This window comes from Primulina tabacum, chromosome 12, assembly GCF_025594145.1.
Source record: "Primulina tabacum isolate GXHZ01 chromosome 12, ASM2559414v2, whole genome shotgun sequence".
NCBI classification, from domain to species: Eukaryota; Viridiplantae; Streptophyta; class Magnoliopsida; order Lamiales; family Gesneriaceae; genus Primulina; species Primulina tabacum.
This window is the reverse complement of record NC_134561.1, coordinates 22167080-22178622: the sequence shown is the minus strand read 5'-3', so window position 1 is coordinate 22178622 and position 11543 is coordinate 22167080. Positions and strand designations below refer to the sequence as shown.

At 34.2% G+C, this 11543-nt stretch overlaps 1 protein-coding gene and 1 pseudogene across 1 annotated transcript; one reads left to right on the top strand and one right to left on the bottom strand.

Moving 5' to 3' along the window:
* The first annotated feature begins 407 nt into the window (after positions 1-407).
* LOC142520785 (putative serine/threonine-protein kinase PBL28) lies at positions 408-2416 on the top strand. The gene is given in 7 exon segments (XM_075623908.1): positions 408-586; positions 672-870; positions 1009-1172; positions 1346-1450; positions 1778-1900; positions 2010-2214; positions 2217-2416. Coding segments are annotated over 7 exon segments (918 nt in total). The 5' UTR covers positions 408-493; the 3' UTR covers positions 2246-2416.
* A 6498-nt stretch (positions 2417-8914) lies between these two features.
* Positions 8915-10587, bottom strand: LOC142520265 (xyloglucan O-acetyltransferase 1-like; annotated as a pseudogene).
* Positions 10588-11543: the final 956 nt, after the last annotated feature.

Below are 11543 nucleotides of genomic sequence, written 5' to 3'. Positions count from 1 at the left end.
ACGTCTCATTTTGCTTTTTACGTACTCTTCCTAGGAATATATTCTCGTACTTTATATGGTTATAGTACTGTAGTCTGTAATGATTGGTTTATACGCTACAAACCGATTAGTCCTGCATATACATTCTATTTTCTTATCAACTGCGTTTCCTTTCAATTTTTGTATACTGTTTTGGGAGTTTAGAGTTCTAAATATACTTACTTTCTTGAAATAATTAACTCCGAAAATTTCTAGAATAATGGCATGATAAATTCATTTTTCGTTGAGAAAATCAGTTACAACAATGTCTTTGATTGGTTTAGTCTCTGCTTGGAACAAGCGTAGGAGAAGAAAGTCTGAAGATCTTTTCAATGTTGATACTAGTTTTTTTTATCTTGGTTTGGAATAAAATTCTTGATTTGCAGGGATTTATAAGCCATTGGAATACAGGAAAAATGAATGTGGCAATCCGTCAGCGAAAAGGCACGCTTCATCTGTTTTTACTCTCAGAGAAATGGCAGAGGCAACTTGTTCTTTTAGCGATGAAAATTTATTAGGAAAGGGTGGATTTGGTCGAGTATACAAAGGAACACTGCGTTCTGGAGAGGTATGTTCTAGCACGAATTTCTTGTTCCCTTTGAGGTTAAATTCTTACCTAGAATTGATGATGAAAAAATTTGTTGATCTACAAGGTTGTAGCAATCAAGAAAATGGAGCTGCCTCGATTCAAAGAAGCGGAAGGGGAGCGAGAATTTTGTGTAGAAGTTGATATTTTGAGCAGATTAGACCATCCAAATCTTGTGACATTAATTGGGTATTGTGCAGATGGGAAGCATAGGTTCCTTGTTTATGAATATATGAACAAAGGGAACCTGCAAGATCACTTGAATGGTTTGTCTTTTACTTTCGAACATATTGTTTCTAAACTGTCGTATTATGGGACGCGCCACGAATATTCAGACAGTAAAATAGTAGATATGATCTTAAAATTAGCAAAACATTTGAAATGATTTGATCATGGGATTTTAGGGAAAGGAGAAGTTAAGATGGATTGGTCTGTAAGGTTGAAAGTGGCTATCGGAGTTGCTAGAGGACTTGCATACCTGCATTCAAGTTCTGCTGTTGGGATTCCTATTGTCCACAGAGACTTCAAATCCACCAACATTCTTCTTGACAGTAATTATGAAGCAAAGGTAAGAATCTATAATTTACAAGCCTGGATAGGAGCGAATCCACAAAAACTTTTTCATTTGAAAGGTCAAGTAGCCCTATTCATCAACTGTTCGATCCACTCTTAAAGTGAAAAACTACAAATATAGAGCTGATTTTACGAAGTTTGAGTTTGTTTTTGCATGGATGAGCGCAGATATCAGATTTTGGGATAGCAAAGCTGATGCCAGAGGGACAAGAAACATGTGTGACGGCTAGAGTGCTCGGCACTTTCGGCTATTTTGATCCAGAGTATACATTGGTATGATATGCTTTCAAGTTTCAAGAAAATAAGATCACTTCTATCATTTTCTGTTGCAAGAACATGAAGAGGACCAAGATTTTCAAGTGATTAACTCCAAGATCAAAACTCATAATGTATATTTTTTTATGAAGAATCTTAAAGATTTTTGGGTTCCCTATCCTAACTTGGAGTTCATCTAATTACTTAAAAAAGAGCTTTTATTTTTCCGTATTTAATGTCTTTGGATGGGAAGTAGAAACTAAGAATAGAAGGTCGAGTTCTAACTTCAATTTGCAAAATGGCAAAAGGGACTGAGCTATGGATGTGTATATACCTTGGAAACAGACAAGAAAACTCACTTTACAAAGTGATGTATACGCGTTTGGAGTCGTTCTACTTGAGCTTTTGACAGGAAGAAGGGCAGTCGACCTGAACCAAGGACCAAGTGACCAAAACTTGGTACTACAGGTATTTCAGAAACATGACTTTCTGAGGATCAATTTAGAATGTTCAGAAACCAATTGAAATTTTTACAAGCATTACCAAATTACAATTCATGTGATTGAAACTTTCACAGGTTAGACACATTTTGAATGACAAGAAGAAGCTGAAGAAGGTGATCAAGCAAGAAATGGAACGGGGATCATACACAATGGAGTCGATAGCCATGTGTGCGAATCTAGCATCAAGATGTGTCCGGTCAGACAGTAGAGAACGGCCCTCGATGTCAGAATGTGTAAAAGAACTTCAAGTTATTAGGTACACTAATTCTAAAGGACTTGGATGGCTATGCATACACTTAGAATGATATAAAAATTGTACTGTTCAAACGGTATGTGGCACAGAACATAGTTGTTATTCTCCGATTCTGGAATTCATATTACAGTGTCAAAGTGCACAAATAACAACATATCATACATGCTAGATATGATCGTAATGTTTCAGCAGTTATAAGTGTTCAGGAGATAAATGTTATTGTATAGAGAATTGAATATTTAATGCTTCATGGCTGCAGTAATAGCGAACACTCTAACAGTTAAATGTATGACATATATAAAATGCAGGTGAAAATCAACTAAGATGATAAACTTGTTAGTTGTTTATGTAAGAAAACGGAACCCATAGCAGAAGAAGAATAAACGTGTAGGAAATTACGACGGCCATTGCCTACAATTTTTGACAAAATATGCGTACGCCGTCTCAACTTTAGAAAATTGAGACGCGCATGCGCCTCTTCTTTTGACAATAAGGCTCCCGCAATCACTCATTGATGGTATGAGATGCCTATAAATACCGTTAATTGAAGTCCCTAAGCACATACCTCATAAGAACAAAATACACCATCTACGGAGAGAGTTGGAGTGCTTATAAAGCTTCAATCGGAGGAAAACATAAAATTTACAAATTATTCAATGACCGGAAGTAACACTCGATCCGCTTCCGCATATTGTTTATCATGTTTATAGATTTGTATAAACAAGAATTTTGAGAAAAAATTTCTAACAATTGATATCAGAACCGTATCTCTGCTTTGAAAATATTTGTTTTCATTTTCTGAAAAACGGGATATCATGAACTATTGGAACTATTTATTTATGAAGTTTACATAAGAAACATGAAATTTGAAGGTGTGACATAATAATTTTAAGAAACTTGCCTAAGAATTTTGTTTTCGGTTGTACTTTGAAATTCTTCTTTGAAGTCTTGAAAATGTTAATTAATTCTTGAATCTTTATATGAAATGAGAAATTTTTGTAGAGCAAATAATTCGGAAGGAAAAGTTGCAGAAGAACACTTTCGCGAAGATGAAATGAAAGGGTTTGCATTCAATAATTTCAATACAATTATGTGCATGTGATGTATTGAAATTAGAGACCCACGTATCATTGAAGGCAATTGTGACAATTGTTGGTAAATAAATTAATTTTTTTATTTTTTATTATTATTTTTAAAATAATAATAATAATAATAATAAAAATAAATTATTTGGAAATAGATTTTAATATTTCCAAATTCAGTGTAATTTTCAATAAATAATTATAAATTAATTTTGCATGTTAGATATTATATGAAATATTTTGGGTATTTATTTGATATGAACATGCAAATGTAATATTATTGTTGCATTTATTTTTAAGTTTTTAAAGGCAAATTATAATGAAAAATATTATGTTAAATCAAGATTCACATTATATTCATATTAAATTATATTGAGTTGTATATAATTTAAAATGAACATATCAAGTAAAAATGTGAAGATAAAGTTATTTAATGAAAAATTTTGGCTTATAATGATTCACATAAATGTGGATAATTAAGTTGAATAATAATTATAATGTAACATAAGAAACATGATCTGATGAAGTTCTTCATAGATCGGTTTAAACTGCCTTGACTATCCACTTGTCTCCCTGATGAACATTGCTTTGTCTAGAAGTTAAGTATTTAAAGGGCCTTAGCCCTACCTATCTTTCTTGGGAGCACTCTTGGAAAGTGTTAATTGCGTTACTAAATAATTATTATATAAAGAATTAAGTAAAGCAAAAATTGTATTAAGTGAACCGTATAATTTTAAATAATTGAGGAATAGTCATAACATCCTTAATTATGAAAAATTATACATTAAATGAATTTGGATCACATAATAAATATCAATTGTAATTAATTAAATAAACATAATAAATTTTATCCTATAGGGATTTTTGTTTTATTTATATAACTAATTTGGTTAATATATCAAAATTATTATTTTTTCTTAATTTACCCACATGAGTTAAGGGAAAATATATTTTGATAGTTTTATCATAAAATTTCAGAAAAATCACATTGAATAAAAATTTTAGTCTGCATGCAAATTGTATGTCACTAGATTTTTAAAACATGATTTACATTAGTAAAATATGATATTACCTCAAAATTTTAAAAATAATAAGCATATTATATATTTATACAGTTATGCAACCTGCGAGTTTTTCTGATATGAAATATGACATTTTTCAAACTGAAGGACGATAATTTTAAAATATGAAAAGAAATAATTCTTCTTTAATTGGGGTGGATGGATATTGATTATGCTATACGGAAAGACGAACCACATGCTATTAATAAAAACAACATTCTAGATGATGTTGATCTTTATGAAAAATGGGAGCAATCTAATCGACTCTAATGTTCGTAAAGACCAAAATCTCTGCTGGTATGCGCGGTTCCGTCGATAAGAATAATAATGTAAAAGAATTACTGAAGGCCATTGATGAACAGTTTCAGTTTTCAGATAAGGTACTTGCAAGCACCCTTATTATGGAATTTTCTTCAGTAAGGCTCATCAGTGTAAAATGTGTGCTAGAGCACATTATGAAAATGCGGGACAAAGCGGCTCGACTAGTAACACTTGAAGTGGAAATTTTTGAAACTTTTCTTGTGCACTACATTTTATGCACTTTTACACAATAATATGAACCCTTCAAAATTTGCTACCACACACATAAAGACAAGTGACCAATAAATGAATTAATGACCATGTGTGTTCAAGAGGAAGGAAGGTTGTTAACGGAAACGAGTGATAATGTTTTTATGACTACATAGGAAAAGTATAGGAAGCCAGAGTCAAGAAAAAAAGGAAATGAATAATTCCAACCCAAACTGACACCAAGAAAGAAACCAAATGTTTTTTCTGTAAAAAGACTCGACACATGAAGAAAGATTCCAATAAATTTAAGGATTGACTTGAAAAAAAATTTATTCCTATTTCATTTGTCTGTTATTAATCTAATATGGTTGATGTGATTTATAACACATGATGGATTTATTCTAGTTCTACAATCCATGTTACAAACACCTTGCAGGATGTGCAAAGCCTAAGGAAACCTCAAGGAAATGAGCGGAGCATCATTTCAGGAAACAAGATGTCTTCGCATGTGGAGGCTGTTGGGACTTGCTACCTTAAATTAGACAGTGGTTTTATTTTAAAATTGAAAAGACATTTTATGTTCTAGTTTTTTTAGGAATTTAATTTTAGTTTCAAATTTTGTACCCATTAGTTATTCCTTCCAGTTTTTGGATAAATCAATAAATTTATTTTATAAATCAAATATTGTTGGAAATAGTACAATGATTGATGGTATTTTCTCTATTTCTTTACAAAATAATAATATCATTATGCATGTTCTAATATGTATTAAAAGATGTATTATAAATTAAAATTCTTATATATTGTGACATAGGAGATTGAGACACATCTCCGTAGAGAGGATTAAAAGATTAGTGAATGATGGAGTATTTAGTACTTTAGATTTTACTAATTTTGAGACATGTGTAGATTGCATAAAGGGAAATCAGACCAATAAGTCTTAAAAGGGAGCCAAGAGGAGTACATAAATATTAGAAATCATACATTCAGATATTTGTTTTACAGATATGGACATGCAAAGTTCGAAATACTTCATATCTTTCATTGATGATTACTCGCGATACATGTATATCTACATGCTTCATAACTAAAACGAAGCACTCGAATCCTTTAAGGTTTATAAGGCTGAAGTGGAGAAGCAATGTGGAAACAGATTAAAATCATGAGAACTAATAGATGTGAAAAATATTACAATAGATACATTGAGAATGGACAGACACCTGGTCCATTTGCGAAGTTTCTCTAGTAACATGAGATTGTTGCCCAATATATTATGCCTGGTTTTCCGGACTAAATGGCGTAGCTGAGAGGAGAAACCAATCATTATTGGACATGGTAAGGAGCATGTTTAGTAGCTCCAAAATTCCTAAATCATTGTGGACTGAAGCTCTTAAGATAACTGTGTATATATTAAACTGAATTCCAACTAAGGTTGTCCAAAGATGCCATTTGAATTATTAAAAAGTTAGAAACCAAGTTTGCAACATATACGCATTTGGGGTTTGTCCTTCAGAAATAAGAGTTTACAACCCACATGAAAAGAAACTGGACCCAAGGACTATAAATGGCTATTTCATCGGGTATACCGAAATATCCAAAGGGTACAAATTCTATTGTCCATCTCACAACACTAGAAGTGTGGAATCAAGGATGCAAAATTTCTTGAGAATGACTTGATTAGTGAGAGTGATCATTCAAATGATGGTTTTTTAGAAAGATCAAATTAATTCACAACCCTCCTATTCAAATGATATATTGGTCGTTATTCACACCCCTCAAGATCAAACGAGTGTTAGGAGACCAGTTACTGAAGTTCCAAAAATCGCTGATGAAAATCTAGTAGATCAAGTTGTTAATGTAGAACAACAAGAAATTATTGATCAACCAAAAAACCTAAGGAGATATACTAGAATAAGAAGATAAGCTATATCTAATGATTATGTTGTGTATTTACAATAATCGGATTTTAACATTGGAGAAGAAATGATCCTGAAACATTTTTACACGCCATAAGTTGTAATGAGTCAAAATTATGGTTTAATACTATTAAAGAATAGATGATTTCTATGGCATTTAATGGAGTCTGAGATCTTGTTCAGTTGTCTGATGTTGTAAAATCCATTGGATGCAAATGGATCTTCAAAACAAAGAAAGACTCATTAGGAAATACTGAAAGATATAAAGCAAGACTTGTAGCTAAATGATTTACTCAGCAGGAAGGGTTTGTTATATGAGATGAAACAATTTCTCTCTAAAAACTTTGATATGAAGCATATGGGTGGCGCATTTTAGGTCATTGGCATTATGATACATAGAGACCAGATTCGAGTTATTCTAGGTCTGTCTCAATAAAGCTATATCAACAAAGTTTTAGAGAGATATCGGATGAAAGATTGTTCACCAAATATAGCTCACATTGTGAAAGGAGATAAGTTCAATTTAAGCCAAATGCCCAAAGAATGATCTAGAGCAGGAACAAATTAAAAACATTTATTATGCTTCTGCTGTCGCAAGCTTGATGTATGCTCAGGTTTTCACTAGACCTAACATTACATCAATTGTTGGGATGTTGGGAAGATATCAGAGTAATCCGGTTTTGAATCATTGGAAAGCTACAAAAAAAGTGATGAGGTACCATCAAAGGATTATATGCTTATGTTGGGATGTTATTCGCTTCATGATATATTTTTATGCTAGCTGGTGGAGATGTATCTTGGAGAAGTGCAAAGCAGATATTGAGTGTTACTTCCACTATGAAAGCTGAGTTCGTAGCTCTTTTGAGGCAACCTCACATGGTGTGGTTGAAGAGTTTCAGTTTGAGGCTTATAATTATGAATTCTATATCTAGGCCATTAAGAATATATTATGACAATTCAGCTGCTGTTTTTATGGCTAAAAATAACAAAAGTGGTAATCAAAGCAAGCACATCAACATTAAGTATTTAGCCATACGAGAACGTGTTAAAGATAAGAAATTAATTATCGAACACATTAGCACTGAATTGATGATTTTTGATCCTTTGACTAAAGGCATGTCACCATTGAAATTTAAGGATCATGCAGAAAGAATGAGACTTGATTTTTTTATGTAATTTTGTTGTAATAACAAATTAATGAAAATATGATGTGATATTTTCTCATATTTATTGTGCACACATTCATTGATTCGAGAAATATCAATAAAGTTGGACCTCAAATAAACATAATATTTTTTCATTAAGTTATAAAAATTTGAGATACATAATGCATTGTAATACATGGAAGATAATACTCGCTTTTAGAGGACATACCGCATGATTCATGTGTTTTGTTTTCTTCTATGGTAAATAAGATATATAGGTCAAGTGGGAGAATATAAGAAAAGGTTACCCATATCAAAAGAAGAATAAAAGTGTAGAAAATAGCGACGGCCATTGCCTACAAATTTTGACAAAATATGCGTACGCCAGCTCAACTTTAGAAAATTGAGACGCGCATGTGCCTCTTCTTTTGACAATAAGGCTCCCGCAATCGCTCATTGATGGTATGAGAGGCCTATGAATACCAATGATTGAGGTTCCTAAGTACAAACCTAATAAGAACAAAATACACCATTTACGGAGAGAGTTTGAGTGCTTAGAATGCTTCAATAAGAAGAAAACAGAAAACTTACAAATTATTCGATGGCCGGAGGTAACGCTTGATTCGCTTCCGCATATTGTTTATCATGTTTATAGATTTATATAAACATGAATTTTGAGAAAAAATACTAACAATTTATTATGTTGAATCATCAACTAAAACACAATTTGTGAGAAAAAATGCGTTTTTCAAATAAGATGATGCCTTATTAATCCATCTCCAGCAATCATTCATTGATGGTATGAGAGATCTATAAATATCGGTGATTGAGGTCCCTAAGCACACACCTCATAAGAACAAAATACACCATCCAGGGAGAGAGTTGGAGTGCTTGAAGGCTTCAATTGGAAGAAAACAGAAAACTTACAAACTATTCAATGGCCGGAGGTAACGTTCGATCTGCTTCCGCAAATCTATAAACATGAATTTTGAGGAAAATTTCTAACAATTTATTATGCCGAATCATCAACTAAAACACAATTTGTGAGAACAAACGTGTTTTTCAGATAAGATGATGCCTTACTACTCCATACACCTTCACTCAAATCTTGAACATAAACTGGTAAGACCCCATTTTTCTCTCTAGTATTCACTTTCCAACCTCTAGATCAAAAGCAGATACAAAAATCTAATCAAGTAATGTAAGTTACATGTTCCACCAGGGGCGAACTTGAGATAAATACACAGAATTTGAATATTTTTTGACTTGAAGAAGACGATGACTTCCTCCGCAAGCAACCGTTAGGCCTCGTCTTGATCATTTCTAACAATATTTCATTCCAAGTATCAATTTCCCCAGGCAAACATCAATTGTACACAATCATTCTGCACAAGTTCAGTTATTCCATTAGCAAATGGGAAGGGGTTCATATAAGGTCCAGGATGCCCATCTGGCCTTAACAAAGTTAACTTGCTAATATCCAAAGCCTCAAATATAACATTATTTCCACATTCTTTAGCCTTCAGCTTTGCTTCTTTAAATTCCTCCAACACAATTTTCCTCATTTCTCCATTCATCCCTTCGAGAACCACCTCATTTTCACCAAAAGGTTAAATCCTGGGGCAAGCACCAAATTTATCCCATTCCCATTCAAAATGTTGACGTGAAAATATTACCAAAAACACGTGAAATTGATTTCTATGAAGCCCTTTTCTCTTCTTGATCACTTATTTAAATGTTGTATTTAATGCATTGCCAAAAACATCATAGATTTCAATATCAGAATAGTTTTTATAGAAGTAGCAACCTAGTATTGAATTATCATAGTAGTAGACTGCATGATGTAAATACCAATGTCCAATAGATAAAACAAGTATATCTATATGGTCCAAATCTGTTGCCCAGCTCTCGTCCAAGGAATCCAAGAAAAAGGTGTTGAAGTTCTTTCCAGTGTTTTTCTCAATCCTTTTTACCACAAAAGGCGACAAATATACTGAGATATTGGTGCTTTGATTTGGCAAGTTCCACTTTCTGAACTTGTTCTCCCCCCCCCATCTGTATAGAAAAGTTGGGGTTTTGCAGCGTTGGAGACTATGCAGAGGAGCGACTACAATTGGTTCCTTGCAATGGAGTCTCCTTTTTTTTTGATCCCGTGTCATCCATGACTCGGGAAACTAATTAGAGTCAATATACAGATTACTTTCTTCAGCAGCCGGGCATGGGGTTACCCGGAATATTTTCTCCCCGGGCAATCAGGAACTCGGGCTCTCGTGCAATCTCCCGGGAGCTTTTACCTGAGCTACCTCGAGAAGCGCACCACAATTGAATGTTCCAGTATGGGCTAATTTATGCTTGGAATTCATTGCTGTCAGAACTACATGAGTTTGGCGTGTCAGAGAAGTCATCAGAAGCAGGGTATGGGCAGCCACGTTGCCATACTTAGCACGTTGACACTGAAAACAAGGTAATCATGAGATTTTCTCCTATAAATAACAATTACTCTTCTCATTTACAGATTCTGGAATTTTGATTCTTCGAGTATTAACATATATTCTCACACATATTGCCCTTATTCTTCATCTTCAACCTGCTGACTTAAGCATCGGAGTGGCCACGCCGGACACACCTCCGACGCCCATTCATGAGTTCATCTTCTTGTTTGCAGGTTACAGTCGCAACAACCATATTACACAGAGATATATCTTTATCATAGATATATATTCCCTTTCTCATTTTTCTTAAACACAAGAAACTCTTATCAAATCCGGTGGTTTGCCACGATCCAACTCACTCGATTTACTCGGATAACATCATTGGCACCGTCTGTGAGAAATTGAGTTTAAGACATGGATATGGATCCTACTAGGAAAACTAATCAAGATACTTCCCGGGCTCCTGGAGATGATGCATTTGTCTCAGGACAAGGTGGTTTTATGTCCCCAGGGCCTCCACATGTTATTACCTTGTCCCCGGAGGAGTTGGCTAGGAATATATCCGATGCGGTGGAAAAATCCGTTGCCTGGAGAGATGCTTCTCATCATGCTACACAGCCGGGAGCAGAACTTGTGTGGCAGGAGGAGGTAGCGGAGGAGGAAGCAAGGATGGAGGAGAGGGAGTCTAGTGTCGGGTCCATGTCCCCGACTGTGGTGGAGGAGTTGCAAGAGTTGAGACAGAAGATGAGGGTGTTGGAAGGACAGATGGAGCGTAGAAATCATTCCCGGGTAGTTAATAAGGGATGCCCGTTTTTTGAAGCTATTGTCCGGGAACCTCTTCTCGAAAACTTTAAGTCTGCCAAAGTTAAAGATGATGATGACAATGCAGACCCCGAGGAGAATTTGGCCAGATTCGAGAATATGGCCATGTTTTATTGTTATGCTGACAGAATTAAGTGCAAAGTATTTTTGACCACTCTAGTTGACTCGGCGCATAGGTGATTTGAGGGACTGCCTCCTCAGAGTATCCATTCTTTTGAGGACTTTTACAAGGTGTTTTTACACCATTTTAGTAGTAGCAAGAAATACAAAAAGACTGTATTTAGTCCTTTTGAAGTGAAACGAATCCCGGAAAAGAGTTTGAGGGCTTATATTCTAAGATTTAACAGAGTGGCTTTGGATGTCCCCTCTTGCGCCCCTGAGACCAAG